At 51.8% G+C, this 20,166-nt stretch overlaps 1 protein-coding gene across 1 annotated transcript; it reads left to right on the top strand.

Annotated features, from left to right (window-relative positions):
* The first annotated feature begins 82 nt into the window (after positions 1-82).
* ITGAX (integrin subunit alpha X) lies at positions 83-18,900 on the top strand. The gene is made up of 30 exons (XM_052660317.1): positions 83-145; positions 731-833; positions 1,605-1,708; positions 1,993-2,063; positions 2,216-2,330; positions 4,396-4,526; positions 4,654-4,799; positions 5,029-5,179; positions 5,485-5,635; positions 6,081-6,154; positions 6,318-6,447; positions 6,572-6,714; positions 6,873-7,013; positions 7,105-7,314; positions 9,528-9,658; positions 9,780-9,937; positions 10,077-10,231; positions 10,945-11,076; positions 11,166-11,239; positions 11,457-11,598; positions 14,575-14,691; positions 14,781-14,860; positions 14,951-15,034; positions 16,355-16,433; positions 16,543-16,650; positions 17,001-17,084; positions 17,299-17,412; positions 17,563-17,664; positions 17,937-18,047; positions 18,802-18,900. The coding sequence occupies exons 1-30, from the start codon at positions 85-87 to the stop codon at positions 18,898-18,900; spliced, it is 3,501 nt and encodes a 1,166-aa protein (XP_052516277.1). The 5' UTR covers positions 83-84.
* Positions 18,901-20,166: the final 1,266 nt, after the last annotated feature.

Raw genomic sequence — 20,166 nt, 5'->3', positions numbered from 1 at the left:
CGTCTGGCCTCCTGAGCCTCTCTCTGCTCACTGGCTTCCTTGGCATTTTGGTCCAGCTCTTCCCTTTGCGGCTCAAGTGCTCTGATGCCTATGTCTGACCTTCTTATCATGACGGTGACCCAGGTTTTTCTTTTCCTGTTGATGGGTAAGCCAAGGGTCTTGATGGGGAGGAGAGGATGAGGGTAGAGCTAGGGAGAGAGCCAAGAATGCACTTCTCGAACTCAGACTTTAGGGGAGGGATCTGGAGTTACACCAGGTTGAGAATCTGGGGTTTGTGGAGGTCAAGAGGATACTGAATCAGTTTTAGGGGTGTTCAAGAGAAAATGCTGGAAGAGAGGCCAGTTGCCTGGACAATGCAGAGGTGTCTCAAGTAGGCAGAAGAAGTCAATCGTGTACTCTGTCTGCCACATCTGTTCGGCCCCAAGTTTTCCTGAATTCTCCTTCAAGGGAGCCCTGAGGGAGGTATGGGGAAAGAGGTCTATTTGGGCGTTGCTCTGTGCAATGGAGAAATGAAACTTGGTAGCAGACTAGTGGAGGAACAGCTATCTCTGGACCATCTGAAGGAGGCAAACCGAGCTGAGAGAGGCCTGAGCCTGGGGGTCCAGAAGCCCAGGAGATGCTGGGGCATTATGCCTGGAGGGGATAGTGGGGGGAGGTAGCCTGGGAGCCAGGAAGATGGAGAAGGTGGGAGACCCTTCCTCAAGGCTTATCTCCTCGCCTTCCTTCCCAGCCCCAGTGTCCTCTCTCTGCTTCAACTTGGACATGGAGCAACCGACAACCTTCCGTGTGGACAGCCCTGGGTTTGGACACAGTGTGGTCCAGTATGCCCAATGGTGAGGACAGCGTGGTGCCTCTGGCTTTTATCAACTCCTTCCCTGCACATGGCTGGTTCCTCCCCACATCCCTCCCTCTATTCACAAACTTTCCTGTCTGCTAAGTCGCTTCAGTTGTGTCCGACTCTGTGCAGCCCCACAGACAGCAGCCCACCAGGCTCCCCCGTCCCTGGGATTCTCCAGGCAAGAACACTGGAGTGGGTTGCCATTTCCTTCTCCAATGCATGAAAGTGAAAAGTGAAAGTGAAGATGCTCAGTCATATCCGACTCTTAGCGACCCCATGGACTGCAGCCTTCCAGGCTCCTCCATCCATGGGATTTTCCAGGCAAGAGTACTGGAGTGGGGTGCCATTGCCTTTTCCGCTCCTCTGTCTACCATGGCAATTTCCCCTAAGGCTATGAAGACCTGGACTGAAGAAGGGCTACCTTGCCATGTCAATGACCACAGCTAACTTCATTTTTTAATTGAGCAATCACTAAGTGCCAGGCAGCTTTGGATGGGCACTGATTTCATCCTCACAGCAACCATATGATGTAGGAAGCCATCACTCAACAAATGTTTACTGAGCACCTATTACTATATGTCTCAGGAGCCAGACATACACTAGAGAATGAAAGAAACCAAAATCTCTCTCATGTGGAATTTAAATTGTTCTGAATCTCCACTTTACAGCTGAGGAAACAGGCTTAGTGAGGGAAAGCAAACTGGCCAAGTGGCAGTCTGGCTCCAGCATCCATGATCGTAGCTGCCGTGTTCTTTTCTCCCCCCAGGCTGGTGGTTGGAGCCCCCCAGGAGGTAAAGGCTGCCAACCAAACAGGCGGCCTCTACTGGTGCGACTACAGCGTGGGCAGGTGTGAGGCCATCCCCCTGAAGGGTGAGTGGCTGCCCATGGCTGGCACCCACGCTCAGGATCCCATGCTCTGAGGGTCTGTGGGGAACACAGGAGACTCACTCCCTGGCTTCAGCTCTGTCTGCAGACCCTGAGCCTCAGACAGGCCTCCTGACCCTCCCAGTCTCCCCTCCCATCCCACCCCTGCACCCCCATAGCTCCATCAAGACCTGAAAGCTCCCTTCACCTGTCAGACCTCCTCATCTCCCAGTTGAGGTGCCCCCGCCTCCTCTGACCTGAAGGTAACCATGTATACACCTGTGTCCTAGTGCCTCCAGAGGCTGTGAACATGTCCCTGGGCCTGTCCCTGGCAGCCACCACCGACCCCTTTCAGCTGCTGGTGAGTTGCCCTGGGTCACGGGAGCATCCTGAGAGAATGCATGGGGATCTAGGGCTCTGGTGCTGGGGGTCTCATGGAGGGTGGAGGTACTGGGACGGGAGGGTGCGACAGTAGCAGGGACAGCCCTTCCCACCAAGCCCCTCTGTCCCCAGGCCTGTGGCCCCACTGTGCACCACGCATGCCGGGAGAACATGCACTTGACCGGGATCTGCTTCCTGCTGGCCTCCCCGTTCCAGCAGGTCAAGAGGATCCCGGCTGCCCTGCAGGGTGAGTGTTTGGGGCCACTGAGTCCTTTGAGGAACCTACACACATCTGACAGGGGCTTGCCGTAGGGCCAGGAATACTCTTACCAGAGTGGATAAACCAGAGGGATCCGGAAAAAAAAATTTCGCTGGAGGGCACTGTGATTCCAAACATGCCTGGAGAGGTCGCCACCTGCTTTTACACCTGCCTCATCACTATCCCAGTGCAGGGGCTTTCTAGGGCCTTTCTCTCTCTGAGCTTCGATGCCCTTGTCTTTTTGATGGGAATAATAGCACACCAGACACTGTGAATAACATAGATGGTCCTCGGCCAAGGTTTAGCACAGTGCTTCAGTGGCGAGGGCTCAGTTTATGCCAGCTGCTACAATTTTTAGAGTGAAGGACATTTGTTTTCACCCATTGTACCCTGTGGTATATAACCAATTGATTTGTGCAGCAGGCTGGGAAAGGGAGATGAGGATACAGGCAGTCTGAGCAGTGTGCATGTATGTGTGTGTGTGTGTGTGTGTGTGTATGTATGTGTACGTGTGTATATGTATATGTATGTGTATGAGAGTAATGTGTGTATATATATATATATTTATGTGTGTTTGTGTGTATGTTGTGTGTGTGTGTTTGTGTGTGTATGTGTGTAATGTATATGTGAATTTGTGTGTGTTGTATGTATGTTTATTCATCTGTATGTATATGTATGTGTGATGTTTACATGTATTTGTGCATGTTGTGTGTATATGTTTGTGCATGTTGTGTATGTTTGTGTGTGTTGATATGTGTGTGTATGAGTGTGTATGTGTATATGTATTTGTGCATGTTGTATGCGTGTTTGCATGTGTGTTTGTATAAGTGTGATGCATGTGTATATGTGTTTGTGCATGTTGTGTATGTTTGTGTGTGTTGATATGTGTGTGCATGAGTGTGTGTGTGTTTGTGTATGTTGTATGTATGTGTTGTGTGTGTGTGTGTGGTATATGTGTATACGTATACATGTGTGTGTGAGTACAGGTTGAGGACCCGGCTTCCCCTGTGCTGATGGGGATGGGGGATGAGGAGGTGAAACAGTAAGCTTCTCAGACACCACCTGGGGCAGACCAAGGCCCCTTCCTGGTTCCACATTCACACTCAGGCCCTTGCGGGGACTGACATCCGGGACCTTGACTGGGGCGCCCCTCCCGGCACCTCCTAGGCCCCTGGGCTTCCACCAGGACACCCTTCTTTCTGCTGGGAAGCCTCAGGGGCAGAAGGGGGAAGCTAGGGGCTAGACAGTAATCTCCATCAGAGAGCCAAGTCAAGCGGGACTCCTTCTTCTTCTTTTTTTTTAAAAAAATATTGATTTAGTATTTATGTTATTTTTGTCTGCCCTGTGTCTGCTCAAGAACTTTCTCTAGTTGTGGCGGGCGGGGGCGTGGCGGCGGCGGGGAGGGTGGGGGCGTGGCGGGCGCGTGGCGGGGAGCGGAGGGTTGTGCTACCCTCTGTTATAGTGCATAGGCTTCTCAGTTTCAGTGGCTTCTCTTGTGGATCAAGGGCTGTAGGATGCACCAGTTTCAGTAACTGCGGTGTGCAGGCTTAGTTGCCCCACAGCATGTGGGATCTTCCAGAACCAGGGATCTAACCGTGTCTCCTGTATTGGCAGGCAGATTCTTAACCACTGGTCCATCAGGGAAGTCCCCGAGCTGTCTCTTCTGAGAATGGATTTTGTTTAAATATTTAACAAAAGTAGTTTGGTGCTGACCCCGAGCCAGGGGCTGGAGCAGTGTCCTTTTATTGCTGGACAGTGGGGACGGTGGGAGAGAAGGTGGAGAAAGGCCAGGGGGCGGGGCACGGACAGTCGAGGTAGAAGCAGGGGCCCCAGCATCTCACCATCTGGACTGGACGAATTGTCACTTTTTTATCAACCAGGTGTGAGCAGCTGAATCACAGATGTGGCCTCTTTAGAGACTTTGGGAGACCGAGGGATCCTGTTCTAGGCAGGAGTCAGGGCAGCTCCTGGGAGGGAAACTCCTCGTCCTGTGGCCAGGAGACCCGGGCTTTGTGAGTGTCCCTCTGGGGACTGGTGCCATCTCCTCCCCCAGAGTGCCCAAGGCAGGATCAGGACATCGCCTTTCTGATCGACGGCTCAGGCAGCATCTCCTCCGGAGATTTTAACAAAATGTTGAGCTTCGTGAAGGCCGTGATGAGCCAGTTCCAGCGTCCCAGCTCCCAGGTGTGCCCTCAAGGGCGGCAAGGCTGGGGTGTAGCCCCGCCCCGCCCCGCCCCGGGAGAGGCTTGTGGGAGGAGCCTCGAGGTGGCGTTGCCTCGGCCTGGCCCCCAGCGCTGCTTGGCTCTCCCAGTTCTCCCTGGTGCAGTTCTCCGACCGGTTCCAGGAGCACTTCACTTTCAAAGACTTCGCTACCAGCTCAGACCCACTAAACCTCCTGACTTCCGTCTGGCAGCTGCGAGGGTGGACGTTCACGGCCTCAGCCATCCGATTCGTCACGTGAGTCCTGACTCCTCCCCGGTCCTCCCCTAAAGCATCTGAGTCTTCCTTCAGGGCCCTATGTGTCTCGGTGAGGAAGGGAGAGGTGGGCATGAAATTCAGTCCGTGGTCTCCTGACCAAGCCAGGGGCCTCTGGGTGGGACAGAGCACCCCCTCGTCCTCACAAAGGCATCAGGGGCCAAGCAGCGGCTCTGCTCACTGGCCTCTGGGCCCTCATCTTCTCTGACAGAGATCGACTGCTCAGTGCTGCCCGCGGGGCCCGAAAAGACGCCTCCAAAATCCTCATCGTCATCACCGATGGGAAGAAAACAGAAAAGGTGGATTACAAGGAGGTCATTCCCCGGGCTGAGGCCGCCGGCATCATCCGATATGCAATTGGGGTACGATGGGGGGATGCCCTTACTCTACCTCATCCCTTCAAGTCCTCTTAAGGCACCTTCCCTTTTAGGACAGAAGCCCCCAGCTCTCTTAGCTTTCTTTTGCCTTCAGGATGAAAGCTTTGTCCCAGCCTGGGGGACTTTCATCCTTTTCCTTAAACGCCTCCATGCTGTCTGAGCCTCATTTCTCTTGCCTGTTCGCTGGCTGTAATTATATTAATCTTGCAGGGTTACTGGAGGAGCCCAGCATCCAGCAGGCATGTTATAGTTCGGATTATTTTCACTAAGTTGGTCTTTGCTGGGGACAGGTGGGATCAGCATTTCGATACAGAAATTCCTTCCAAGAATTAATCGACATTGCCTCCACACCCTCTAAAGAGCATGTATTTCAAGTGGAGAACTTTGACGCTTTGCGAGACATTCAGAAACAACTGAAAGAGAAGATCTTTGCCATTGAGGGTAAGTCAGAGATGGAACTACTCGTTTCAGAAGCCCTCACCTATAAATCCTTTTTGCTTCTAGGGCCTGGACTCTTTTGTCATGGGCCAGTTCCTCTCTTTGGGTATTTAGTCTCCAACATGAGATCCTCTTGGGCTTCCTCAGTGGCACAGTGGAAAGAATCCGCCTGCAGTGCAGGAGCCACAGAAGACGTGGGTTTGATCCCTGGGTCAAGAAGATCCCCTGGAGGAGTGCATGGCAACCCACTCCACTATTCTCATCTGGAGAATCCCATGCACAGAGGAGCCTGGCAGGCTACAGTCCATGGGGTCCCATAGCGTCGGACATGACTGAAGCGATCTAACACATAGCACACACATGAGATCCTCTTAAAGCTGAGATTCTCCTTGAACCTGGCAAAGCTTGTCTTTCCCCCAAATAACCTAGGTGTCATACCTTTCCTCAGGTACGCGGACCATAAGCAGTAGTTCCTTCGAACTGGAGATGTCTCAGGAGGGCTTCAGTGGTGTGTTCATGCCTGTGAGTGGGGCCCCTTTTCAGCCCGTTGATGTAGGGTTAGGCAGAGATGGAGGAGGGAAGGCAAGAGTGGATATCTAATGAGTGGGTGGAGTCAGTGGCAGGCATTTCTTCAGAATAGGTTGTCTTTTTCCCACCTGCTCACCCTGGAATCCTTTCCTCCCAGGATGGACCAGTTCTGGGGGCTGTGGGGAGCTTCAGCTGGTCTGGAGGTGCTTTCCTGTACCCCCAAAATAAGAACCCCACCTTCATCAACATGTCCCAGGAGCACGTGGACATGAGGGACTCTTACCTGGGTGAGACAAGGCTGTGTTTGGGGGCTGGGCAGGAGATGGGCTGCCTGGGAAGGATAGGGGCCTGGGGCTGGGGGATGAGGGGACAGGGGTGGGGAAGCCTCGGTGCTGACCCTGGCCCCTTCAGGTTACTCCACAGAGCTGGCCCTTTGGAAGGGGGTCCAGAGCCTGATCCTGGGGGCCCCCCGCCATCAGCACACCGGGAAGGTGGTCCTCTTCACCCAGGTGTCCGGGCAATGGAGGCTGAAGGCTGAAGTCACAGGGACCCAGGTTGAGTGTGGAGGGGGTCTCCAGGGGTAGAGAAGGAGGAGAGGAAGGGGGTGCAGGGCCTCTGGGGGAGGTGTTGGTGTCTGGGGAGAGGCGGGACTTGGCCTAGGGTATGCCCCTGGCAGCGGGCAAACAGGGTGACTCCCGACTCTGCCCTCCAGATTGGCTCCTACTTCGGGGCCTCCCTCTGCTCCATGGATGTGAATGGAGATAGTAGCTCTGACCTGGTCCTCATTGGGGCCCCTCATTTCTACGAGCAGACCCATGGGGGCCAGGTGTCCGTGTGCCCCTTTCCCGAGGGGGTGAGTAGTGATGAGACCTGGGCTGGGTGGGGTCTGGCTGTGGGATGGAGGGGTCCCTGGGGTAGGACCTGACACCATTCTCGTTCTGCAGAGGACTAAGTGGAAGTGTGATGCTGTCCTGCGAGGGGAGCCGGGCCACCCCTGGGGCCGCTTTGGGGCAGCCCTGACCGTGCTGGGGGATGTGAATGGGGACAGGCTGGCGGATGTGGCCATTGGGGCCCCGGGTGAGCAGGAGAACCGGGGTGCTGTCTACCTGTTCCACGGAAACTCAGAACTGGGCATCAGCCCCTCCCACAGCCAGGTGAGGCTTGGTCACAGTCCCTTTTGCCACAAAACCTGGCACCTTTCTGTCTTCAACACTGCCACCTGGAAAATTCTTCTTTCCCTCATCTTACCTCTTTTGCCTAGAACTGGGTACCTAGTAGGCAATCAAGCAAAATCTGTGGAGCTTCAGAATGGAAACATTGGTTATTCTTTAATTTGTATAGACGGATTCTTGGTGGCTCAGATGGTAAAGAATCTTCCTGCAACGCAAGAGACCTGGGTTTGATCCCTGGGTCAGGAAGATCCCCTGGAGAAGGGAAAGGCAACCCACTCCAGTATTCTTGCCTGGAGAATCCCATGGACAGAGGAGCCTGGTGGGCTACAGTCCACTGGGTCACAAAGAGGTGGACATGACTGAGCGACTAACATTACTTTGTATGGTGACTTGATACTTTCTCCCTCCAAGTCTTCTAATCCCCTAGCAGTTTTACCCTGTACATACACCAGGCATTAGCAAAGACATTTTAAAGATGAAATCTGGGGCATGGAGAAGAGAAGTGCCTTGACCTGTCCAAGGTTTATAGTGGATCAAGAATCGTGGTGAGGGAGGTTCCAACCTCTTGTCTCTGACCAGGTGCTCCACCTCTATCTGGCTCGCTTTGCCAATCGGTTTAGTTCTGGGAACCTCAGCCTGCCTGTCCACCTACCCCCTCGTCTCCCTGGATGTCATGACGTTATTGTCTCCTGCCATCAGTAATCCTGCCAGATACCCATAGGCAGGAGCCCTTCACTGGATGGGGGAGGCTGAGAAAGGAGGGCAAAAGTTAAGGAAGTCTCAATTAAAAAAATAAGCAGAAGATCTGAAAAGACTTTTCTTCAAAGGTGATATACAAAGGATCAATTTGCACATAAGAAGATGTTCAGCATCACTAGTTATCAGTCATCAGGAAGTCAAAACCACAATGAGACATCACTTCACACCTACTAGGATGGCTGGAATCAGAAAGACAGATGATAACAAGTGTTGATGAGGATGTGAAAGTATGTGGCATACTCAGCCACTCTAAGTGGGAATGTAGAATGATGCAGCTACTTTGGAAAACAGCTCTTCAAAAGGTTAGAGTTACTGGGTGACCCGGAAGTTCCACCCGGGAGAATTAAAAACAGGTCCATACACAAAAAAGTTACACATGCTTGTTTATATTAGTGTTATATGTAACAACCAAAAGGGGGAAATAATCAAAATGGCCATCCACTGGTGAACAGATAAAGAAAATGTGGTATACCCACACAGTGGCATATTATTCAGCCATGAAAAGAATGAAACACTGACGCATGTTACATGTGTCAACACAACATGCTATAACATGCTACCACATGGACGAACCCTGAAAACATTATGCTTAGTCAAAGAAGCTAGATCCATCAAAGGACCACATATTGTGTCATACTGTTTACATGAAATGCCCAGAATAGGTAAATCCACAGAGTCAGAAAGGGGATTATTGGTTGTCAGGGGCAAGGGGTAGAGGAGAATGAGGGACATGGGGGTGACTGCTAAGGGGCCCTTCTAGCCCTGATAGTCACCATGATAAAGTTACTGAGTAGTGACCATACGCCAGGTGCTGCTCTAAGAACTCCATGAATTAGTTCATTTGGTGCTCTGAGGTGTTATCATCCTAGATGAGGGATGAGGAAACTGAGGTACAGAAAGACTGACTCCTGGCTTAAGATCTCATGGCTCGTAAGTGAAGGAGCCAGAATAGGAACCCGAGATGAACTAGCCAAGTGAATGACTGAAAGTCAGGTCGCCAGGCCAGCCTTTCCAGCTCCCTTCTTCATTTATGTCCTAGAAATCTTTTGTCTCTACTCACTATTTCCCTACCCCCACTCCCTCTTTTTAGGTACTTCTTTTTTTGCGGCTCACTCCTTCATTCTGTCTCCCTCATCCCCTCTTCTCTATTCCTCTTATTGCTTCTGTTCAGCTTTTCTCTCCCTCAACCTGACTTGGGTTTCCCTGGTGGCTCAGTGGTGAAGAACTCACCTGCTAATTCAGGAGAGGCGAGCTGGATCCCTGGGTCAGGAAGATCCCCTGGAGAAGGAAATGGCAACCTGTTCCACTCCTTTTGCCTGGGAAACCCCATGGACAGAGGAGCCCGGTGGGCTATAGCCCATGGGGTCGCAAAAGGGTCAGACACGACTGAGTGACTGAAAGATAACAACCTGATTTTCCGCTTCCTCTCCGGCCAGCGGGTCACAGGCGCCCAGCTCTCCCCCAGCCTCCAGTATTTCGGGCAGTCGCTGAGCGGGGGTCAGGACCTCACCCAGGATGGACTGGCAGACTTGGCCGTGGGGGCCCAGGGGCACGCATTGCTGCTCAGGTGAGAACACATACCTGCTGGATGGTCCCAGGTCTGCGAGGACACCGTCCTCTCTAACCACCCTCCCTGGTTGTCGTCCCGGAACCAGAGGCTTGTCCTCAGCTCAGTGTTCTGCCCACAGGACCAGACCTGTGCTCAGGATGTGGGCGAACATTCACATCACGCCCGCGGAGATCGCCAGGTCTGTGTATGAGTGTGAGCCGCTGGCGACCTTTCCCCATGATCTGGGCAAGGCCACTGTCTGCCTGCGTGTTTCCCAAAGTCCCAAGAACCAGCTGGGTGAGTCGTTTGCCCCTGATCCAAGATGACCTGCCCCTGGGAGTCCCCAGGCCCAGGGCTCCTGTCTCCTCCCTTGCCCCTTGCCCACTTGGGGAGTTCCTCTTTCTCAGCCTTTTCCATCCCCCACTTTCCCCTACAGTTAACCTCCAAAGCATTGTGACCTTTGACCTAACCCTTGACCCTGGCCGCCTGAGTCCTCGTGCCATCTTCCAAGAGACGGGGACTTGGAATCTGACCCGTGTTCGAGAGCTGGGGCTGAAGCAGCACTGCGAGGCTGTGAGGTTGCTCCTTCCGGTGAGGGGTCCTGGGGAGGGAGGCGACTCTGAGGCTGGTGGGGGGTGGTGGCTGGGCAGGGACGCAGGGATGTGTTCTGGTCCTCGCCTTGGCTCCGCCCCCAAACGGCAAGTGGAAAGCAGGAGGGGCTTAACACAGGTTAGATGAATGACTGAGGGAGTGAAGGATGGATGAGCTTGGCTGCATCAGCAGGAGACTACACGGCTGGATTTCAGGTAGAAGCCTAAGGTTGCTTCGGAGAGCCATGGGGCATTGGGCTGGGATTCTTTTATCCAGCCACTGCTCTGAGACAGGTCCTGTCCTCAACACCAGGGAGCCAGCAGAGGACAAAATGATCATGGCCACGGGGAGCTATGGGGGAAGATCAGAAGCAAATCAAATTCCTAGATAATAGATGTTGATAATATTCCTAGATAATAGATAATAGTGATGAAAGAGAGATAAAGCTGGAGAGAGAACAGAGAGGGTTTCAGGGGGCTATGGAGAACAGTCTGGGGAGACCCTGAGTAGAGTGAGGGAGCCCGTGGGAGGCTGGGGGAAGGATACTCAACATAAAGGACAATCACAGCAGCAGTTCCACATGCAGATCCTAGCGATGAGCGTTTACGAGGGGCTGTGGGTTGGTACCATTGTTAGTGCATTTTACGAATGAGGAGACAGGACCCAGGGCTGCGAGGGTGCGTTTCTTGCTTCCTCCTGTATCCATCCCCCAGGACTGTGTGGAGGACTCGATGACCCCCATCATCTTGCGTCTCAACTTCTCCCTCGTGGGCAAGCCCATCTCTAGCCTAAGAAACCTCCAGCCTATGCTGGCAGTGGACGCCCAGAGATACTTCACAACCTCTGTGAGTCCTGGGGTTGGCCTTTTCCAGAGGGGTTGGAGGGGGTGGACTCTAGATCTTGAGGGAAAACCCTGCTTTGGCTTCCCTCTCAGCTCCCCTTTGAGAAGAACTGCGGCGCGGATCACGTCTGCCAGGACGACCTCAGCATCTCCTTTGGGGTCTCAGAGTGAGTGTCCAGCCCCTTAGACCCACCCTGGTTCCCCAGGCCCCCTCCTGGAACCCAGGGCTCCTGTCCCTGGCTCTTCCTAATGTCTCTACCCAGGGCTCTGGACCCAGACACACTGTCCCTGTCTCTCGCCCCACTTCCCCGCTCTGCATTTCACCCCCACTCCATTTTCAGCCTCAGTCACAGAATCACCTTCTTGCCTCTGCCCCAGTGCTAGCTTGAAGACCCTGATGGTGGGGAGTAACCTGGAGCTGAACTTGAAAGTGAGAGTGTGGAATGATGGCGAGGACTCCTATGGAACCGCAGTCACCTTCTTCTACCCTCCAGGGTTGTCTTACCGACATGTGACCGGGGGCCAGGTACTGTCCCCTCTGGGGAAGAAAAGGCTGATGGCAAGAGGCCAGCAGAGACTCCTGTGTTGGGTTCAGTGATCAGGCAGGTCTTCATCTGTTTAGCATTCTTAAAAGCCAAGACGGCTGGACTGATCATGGTTAGATGGATGTTGTTGTGTTTGCTGTGGCATGCCTCAACTCATTCTGTGTTCAGCTCTGAGCTTGGCATTTTAAGAATGACAGTCAGGAATCAGTTCCCAGGAGGATGTTAATGTGAGAACCGCAGGGACCCTGCCTTCTATTTTTTTGTATTATGCATGGTATAACTATTTCTCTTTTAAAGGAGAACATATCTCAGCCTTCAAATATTTTAAAACACTGTTCTGGGGAATTCCCTGGTGGTTCAGTGGTTACAATGCAGGATTTTCACTGCCATGGCCCAAGTTCAATCCCTGGTCGAGGAAAACTAAGATTCCAAAAGCCTTGTGGCTCAGAAAATAAAATAGAAAAGAAAAAATTAAATAAAATACCGTCCTGTGGAAGAGTGAGTTGGATTTATTGGTTACTGTAGATGAGAGCTTGGCATACTTTATCCATAAAGGGCTGCTAAGTCGCTTCAGTGGTGTCCGATTCCGTGTGACCCCAGAGACAGCAACCCACCAGGCTCCCCCGTCCCTGGGATTCTCCAGGCAAGAATACTGGAGTGGGTTGCCATTTCATTCTCCAATGCATGAAAGTGAAAAGTGAAAGTGAAGTCGCTCAGCCATGTCCGACTCTTAGCGACCCCATGGACTGCAGCTCCATCCATGGGATTTTCCACACAAGAGTACTGGAGTGGGGTGCCATTGCCTTCTCCAATCCATAAAGGACTAGAGAGTAGATATTTCAGTCTTGTGGGCCACACAATGTCTTCATTCTTGCTGATCTAAAGTGAAAGCAGCCATTGACAATATGTATATGAATGAGCATGGCTGTGCTCCAATAAAACTTAATTTATACAAATTGGTGCTGGGCTGCCATATGGTAATCCCTGTTCTAGAAGACAGAACCAGGGCCACAGGGAGTCAAAGAGAGATTTTTAACAAATGTTTTATTATGAAAAATTGTGTTAAACATTTACAAAAGAAGAGAGTGGTTCAACAAACCTCCTCCTAAATTATTGCCCAGATTCAACAATCATCAGCATTTTGCTACATTGTTTCACCTGTTTTTACACTCTCTTGGTTTAAATATTTTAAAACCAATCCCAGACACCCTGTCATCATACACTTTCCTGTTTCACTGTTCTGGATAGTAGAACTGTCTTACATGACCCCATAGCCCTGATCACACCCAAAGAAATGAATAATTTCTTGGTATTTAGACCATAATCAAATTTCCTTAATTGTCTCAAATATATCCTTTTAAGTGGTTTATTTGAACCAGCATTTAAACTAGATCCACATTTTATGCTTAGTTGTTCTTCTATGTGTCTCTTAAGCCAGTCTTCCCAATGGAAGCTTACTTTGATCAATGCATGAAGAAATACATGATGAATGTATTTCTAGGAATGTTTGTCTAGGAGTTTGTCTAGGAATGACAAACTCCAGCTGCCTTGTGAGGGTGAACACCCTGTCACTGGAGGTACTTCTAGACACACCAACTAGATGCCATGTGTGGACCTTCTTTGGATCCTGCTTTTATTTGCTTTTTGAAAATATTTATTTACTTGGCTATGCTGGGTCTTATTTGTGGCATGTGGGATCTCTTAGTTGACACGTGGGAACTCTCAGTAGTGGCATATGGGCTCTACTTCCCTGACCAGGGATTGAATCCAGGCCCTCTGCGTTGGGAGTGCAGAGTCACAATCACTGGACCACCAGGGAAGTACCAGATACTGCTTTTAAAAATGAGCTATAACATTCACATTTTTGGATACAATTTAGAACATGACTTGGATATCAGCTGATCTTAAGGAGTTATTGTTAATTTCGTTGAGTCTTGTGCTTATGTTAAAAAACACCCTTATCTGTTGGTGGTATACAGTGAAGTCTTTCCAGATTGAAAGTATGTGATATTAGGCAAGTGAAAGAAAGAAAATGAAGTCCCTCAGTCATGTCCGACTCTTTGCGATCCCATGGACTGTAGTCCACTAGGCTTCTCTGTCCATGGGATTTTCCAGGCAAGAGTACTGGAGTGGGTTGCCATTTCCTTCTCCAGGGGATCTTCCTGACCCAGGGATTAAACCCAGGTCTCCTGCATTGCAGGCAGACGCTTTACCCTCTGAGCCACCAGGGAAGCCCTGTGGTCTTAGGAATGTGCTTTAAATAATTCAGGGGAGAAAAAGTAGAAAACAGGTGAACAAAACAGAGTAGAAAAATGTTGGTAATTTAATCTAGTGATGGGGATATGGGGTGGATTTTTGTCTTTCCACTTCTGAGGAGATTTGAAATTTTCATAATACAAATCTTTTAAAAAGAACTGTGAATTAAAAAAAGGGGAAATGCTATTAACAATAAATCTGGGATTTCTACCTTAGGATGAAGTTTGACCAGATAGTGTTTAAGGATTAAAAAAAAATTTTTAAGTCACACCAATTTCTTTATGTTTGGCTGTGCTGGGGCTTCGTTGCTGTGGGAGGGCTTTTCTCTTGTTATGGTGATCAGGGGCTACTCTCTGGTTGAGGTGCTTGGGCTTCTCATTGCAGTGGCTTTTCTTGTTGTGGAGCATGGGATCTAGGGCGCCAGGGCCCAGCAGTTGTGGCTCCTGGGCTCCGGAGCACAGACTCAGTATTACATGGGCTTAGTTGCCCCGAGGCATATGGAATCTTCCAGGACCAGGGATCAAACCCATGTCCCCTGCATTGCAAGGCAGATTCTCAACCATTGGACCACCAGGGAAGCCCAAAAATTTAAAACAAAACATAACCTTAAGGTAAATTGCAGGTAACTGTCACTTCTGTATAGAGTTTTGTCGGAACACTAACAAGTTCTCAGCTGCCTTGGTTCATCTGTGCTTCCCCAGAACCATCTGCAGTCGCGATCCCTGCGCCTCACCTGTGACAGCGCCCCCGCCAGGACCCAGGGCACCCGAAGCACCCGTTGTAGTGTCAACCATTTCATCTTCCGTGAGGGCGCCCAGGTCAGCCTCGCCTCTGCCCACTGTTCCTTCCCGGGCCCCACCCAGTCCCACTCCTCGGTGACCTCCTCCCATTTCTGCCTCCTCCCCAGATCACCTTCACCGTCACCTTTCACGTCTCCCCCACGGCCACCCTGGGAGACAAGCTGCTTCTTGCCGCCAATGTGAGCAGGTGAGCTGGGCCAGGCTCAGGGCAGCACCCGCTCCCTTTCAGTCTCCTCCCCTGGGGAACTTGCCAGCTGGGATCCTCCTCTTTTTCCAGTGAGAATAACAGCCCCAAGCCAAGCAAGACCGCATTCCAGCTGGAGCTGCCCGTGAAGTATGCCGTCTACACCGTGACCAGCAGGTGCCACACCACGACCTCCAGTCCTTGCCCATCACGCTGTGGGGCGTGGGGAATTCTCTCTTTCTGTAGGAGCTGAACCTCTGCTGAGTTTGTTTGTTTGTTTGTTTTGTTTTGTTTTGACTGTGCTGGGTCTTCATTGCAGTGTTCAGGCTTTCTCTAGTTGCAACTCACGGGCTTAGTGGCCCCATGGCATGTGGGATCTTAGTTCCCTGTGTCCCCTGCATTGGAAGGTGGATTCTTACCCACTGGACCACCAGGGAAGTCCCTCAAATTTAAGCTTTATCACTACCCTTTCAATAAGTAGATGACACCACTAGCAGCACTTACTAATCAATCGAGTGCGTTTTGTGGCTGTTGATAACAATAATTATGATGTTATTATCATTATAGCCCACATTTAATAGAGGCCCCAGGACAAGCTGGGGTGTTTTGGAGGGGCCCTTCTTAGAGAAGGATGACACTTCAGAGTAGGAGTGGGGGTTTGAATTTCTGTGGTGCAGGTGAAGGGCAGGTGTGTAAGGAGTGGAGTGGGGCAGGGGAGGGGGCAGGGAAGTGAGAGCAGCCCCCTGGTGAGGGGCCAGGCTGGGGACCGAGGGCAGCTTCGAGGTGTGGTTACGCTGATACCCAGTGGACAGTCCGTGTTGGGCTCACCCCCACCACCTCCAAACTCCAGGCCCAGAAAAGCTGAGGAGGGAATTCTCTGGTGGTCCTGTGGCTAAGACTCTGAGGTTTCATTGTCAAGGCTGCAGGTTTGATCCCTGGTCAAGGAACTAAGAGCTCACAAGCAGAAAGGAAGAAAGAGGGGGTCGGGGGGAGGGAGGGAGAAAGGAAGGAAGGCAGAAAGAAAGAAAAACTGAGGAAACAGGAGAGAAGGGCCCCAGGGAAGGCCCCAGGGAGCCAGAAGGGGTGGGTCCTGTAGACATTCATCAGCAGCATCAGCCTGAATCTCCCTACACCTTCGTCGTGTCCCACGCGCCCATCTGGCCTCCTCCGAGTCCACAGAGGCCTGAAAGGAAGACCCAGGCACAGAGAGGGCAGGCCCTGGCCCCCTCCCCCTGGGTCAGACAGAGCTCTCAGCAGTCCCTGTGACCCCAGCCCCCTGCCTGGCTGCCCTGGCGGTCTCCTCTCTGGACAGCCTCTGCAGGAAGCCTGCACCCAGCCTGCAGCCCAGCCCGGCTCCCTGAACCATCGCGTTACCCCAAGTCACTCCCGACCAGCCCGGGGGCCCTCTGACCACCCGTCCTGTCACACTCCCACCCCAAGTCTCCTCAGGAGGCCCTAACGGAACTTCTCATCCCCTCCTACCTCCTTTCCCCACAGCCACGAACAATCCACCAAGTACCTCAACTTCTCGGCCTCACAGGAGGAGGGCAGCAGGGAGGCCCAGCACAGATACCAGGCACGTGTGGTGACTTGGGAACATGGCCTGGGGCGGGGGGCCCAGGAGCCAGAGATCCGGGAGGGCAGGGGGCTCAGGGTGATCTTGGCCCTCACTGTCCTCCACGCAGGTGAATAACCTGGGGCAGAGGGAGCTGCCTGTCAGCATCGCCATCTCAGTGCCCATGGAGCTGAACCAGGTGGCCGTGTGGAAGGACATAGAGGTGCTCAACCCCCAGGTACTCAGAAGGCTCTATGGGCCCTCCGTTCACGCCCTCTCCCTGGACTCCCTGTGGCTTTTTTGTTGTTGTTCTTTAACGGCTCACTTGTGTCCTACTCTTTGCAACCCCATAGACTGTAGCCCACCGGGCTCCCCTGTCCGTGGGATTTTCCAGGCAAGAATCCTGGAGTGGGTTGCCATTTCCTCCTCCAGGGGATCTTTCCCGATGCAGGGATCGAACCTGCATCTCCCTCATTGGCGGGCGGATCCTTTACCACTGGGCCATCAGGGAGGCCCTGCCTGGACTCCTCGGTCTTCGTGAGTCCCTGATGACCCCTCACATGCTTTCTCCTTGTGCCTTTTCCCTAGAACCCCTCCATTCAGTGCTCTTCAGAGAGAACAGCGCCCACAGAGTCTGACTTTCTGACCCACTTTAAGAAGAAGCCTGTCCTGGTGAGAGGGCCCTGGGCGGTCCCCCACTGGAAGCCACACTTCCACACTTCCATAGAGGGATTTGATTCAGGAATACATATTATATCAGATGGATGTCTGCTGAACAGCCTGCTTGAGCTCCAATGTGGCAGCTCCTCTCAAATCAGACAGTTGAACACTGCCTTCTACCTTCAAACCATCTTTCCCTGGCCTGACGCCACTTCTCTGTCTCCAGGACTGCTCCATCGCTGACTGCCTGAGGTTCCGCTGTGACATCCCCTCCTTCGGCATCCAGGAGGAACTTGACTTCATCCTGAAGGGCAACCTCAGCTTCCGCTGGGTCAGCCAGGTGTGTAATTCTAAGAGCAGAGTCCCTTCCCAGACTCAGGTGGAGCCTGATGTGTCTGTGCCTACCTCAAGCCAGGGCGTTTCTCTATCCCCGAGCCCTCCTGCCCATCCAACTACAGCTAGTTCCCAGCTCTCCCCTTCTCTTTTGCAGACACAGCAGAAGAAGGTGCTGGTTGTGAGCGTGGCTGAAATCACCTTCAACAGACTTGTGTATTCTCAGCTTCCAGGACAGGAGACATTTTTGAGAGCTCAGGTAGTGACCATGTGGCAGGGAGTGGCCAGGCTGGTCCGACAGTTCCTGATGCTAAATCCATGATGCTGAGTGGGGGGCTTGCAAGCCTGGAGAGAGGCAGGATGGATGGAGAGCCCCAGGCAGGACGGTTGTTCCTAAGCCCATGAGTCCTTCTGTATCCCACCCCTTGGAGCGGAGCCTGATGAAGGAGGGGAGGGAGTTCAAGGGGACCTGGGAGGAGTCTGGGACCTCAGGAGTCCTGAGCCTTTCTGATGGGGTCATCTCCACTCCAGACGGAACTGGTGCTGGAGAAGTATGAGGTCTACAACCCCATCCCCCTCGTTGTGGGCAGCTCTGTGGGAGGACTGCTGCTCCTGGCCCTCATCACAGCCCTACTGTACAAGGTGAGTGTCTTTATCCTACTCCCGAGACCGCCAGCATTTGATCCCACTCTTTCTACAGTGTAAGAAAGAGCTCACCGTGGAGTCAATCCTGTGACTCCAATTCTTCCTAAAGAGATCCCTTCCCCCCGTGACATCTGTTGTTGTTTAGTTGCTAAGTCGTGTTTGACTCTTTTGCGACCCCATGGACTGCAGCTCACCAGGTTCCTCTGTCCACGGGATTTTCCAGGCAAGAATACTGGGATGGGTTGCCAAGTTTTTCTCCCAGGGGATCCTCCCAACCCAGGGATCGAACCCGTGTCTGCTGCATTGCTGGTGGATTCTTTACTGCTGAGCCACCAGGGAAGCCGCTGGTGACATCACCTGTCCCCAGTGGACTTCGTGTCTTTCTGTCTGATTCTCAAGCCTCCTCTAATCTGTCTCCATTTCTTTTCCGCTCTTCTTCACCTCTTTACACGTTTCCCTGGAAGGCAAATTAGAACGTGAAAGCCCTGGATTTAATGTTGATGCCACCACTGATTCTTTCCTTAGCCATCGGCATGTTTGGTTCATGATGGGTCTTGGTTTCTCATTTTGAAGGTGGTTCTACCCAGCTCACGGAACTATGGCAGAGTCTAAATGATACTGTTTATTTAAAGATCCTAGTATAGTGCTGGAACATAGGGTTCCAGAGATGGTGATCACTGATCCCCTCCATCATCTCTTTTCTTCTCGTCCACTGGACTTCCTGATTTTTTTTCTCCTTCCTCTCTAACAGGTTGGTTTCTTCAAACGTCAGTACAGGGAAATGATGGAAGGAGCGAACAAACAGACTGTCCCAGAAAATGAGACAGGAGACCCCCAAGTTGCCCAATAAGATACTACCTCCCATTGTCTTAGAGAGGTTCCCTGGCCTTCTCACTTTTGCCCGATAAGAAACTATCTCCTGTTCTCCTTTGAACCTGCTCTCCCCTAAGAGATGCCCTAGACTTGTTACTGTCACCCCAGTCAGGCCTGATGGGGAAGAAACATTCCAAGCGAGGGGAGCTGGGATCAACTGCTTTCTGTCCTTGGGAGGATGCAGTGTGTTTGCACAAATCACCTTGCCTGGGAGGAGGCATTGGTCTTGTCAAGGCTCCAACTGGAAATCCCAGGTCAGGATCCCTGCTGTGCAACCTGAGGACTTGACTTGGAATTTCTACCTAGAAATCCATGGACAAAAGCCTCAGGCTCCAGTCTTTGTTCCTCCACTAACCACCGATGATCTTCCTAAAATACAGTGCTAAACCTGGCACACATCCTCATCCATCCTCGGTGGTTCCCCCTTACTCACAGTGTAACTTCGGAACTCCCCAGCTTGTGAAGCAATACACAGATGCTTCTTACAAACCCTGGGATGTACTGAAGATGACATCATTTGCATATCGTTGGTGACTGGAGAGCACTTTGAAGTCCTCTCTCAGGCACCCGCTGCCCCCAAATAAGGTCACTCTTATTATAATGCCACCTATCTCAGCATAACGGTCAATGTGGTGCCTGGTGCCGAGCTGGGAGTCAACACACAGCAGGCCATTCACTGGACAGATCCTACTGCTGCCTCCAATAAGGTGCTCGGGCCACGTGGATGTTTTAATTAGAAAAACAGAAGGGGAGGCAGTTGACCATGTGATTTGAGGGGAAGCCGTTCCTTCACCTCCACCCCAAATTATCACCCCATCCACCACAGGGTCCCAAACCCTTTTGAATCTGGAAGTTTGGGGATCTCCAGAAGGACCAGTTATGATGAAATTCATTAAGCTGGGCTCCAATTTAGACCTTATGAGAACTGGGTTTTAAAGTGCTGTCTTTCAAAATGTGCTCCACAAACCTCCAAAGGTTTCCTAAATGCTATTTTAGAGGGGGGAAAAAAAAGACAAGAAACAATTTTAAACCCGTGCATCTCACACATTTGATCCCAGTGACTTTCACAGAAATCCTGCCATATCCTTAAAATTGTGCTCCTAAAGCTTGTCCCTGGGCTCCAAGGACGGTAGTTTAACATTCAGGCAATGGTGCTATTTTCCTTTAATTTTCCTGTGTGTGTGATTGTTTCCCTTCATTATATGTGCAATTTTCATGGTTTCCATTGTGTTGTGTTCTATCC

The sequence above is a fragment of the Budorcas taxicolor genome, chromosome 2, assembly GCF_023091745.1.
Source record: "Budorcas taxicolor isolate Tak-1 chromosome 2, Takin1.1, whole genome shotgun sequence".
Taxonomy (NCBI): Eukaryota; Metazoa; Chordata; class Mammalia; order Artiodactyla; family Bovidae; genus Budorcas; species Budorcas taxicolor.
Note: the sequence above shows the minus strand (reverse complement) of the source record. Positions and strands in the feature narration are given on the sequence as shown.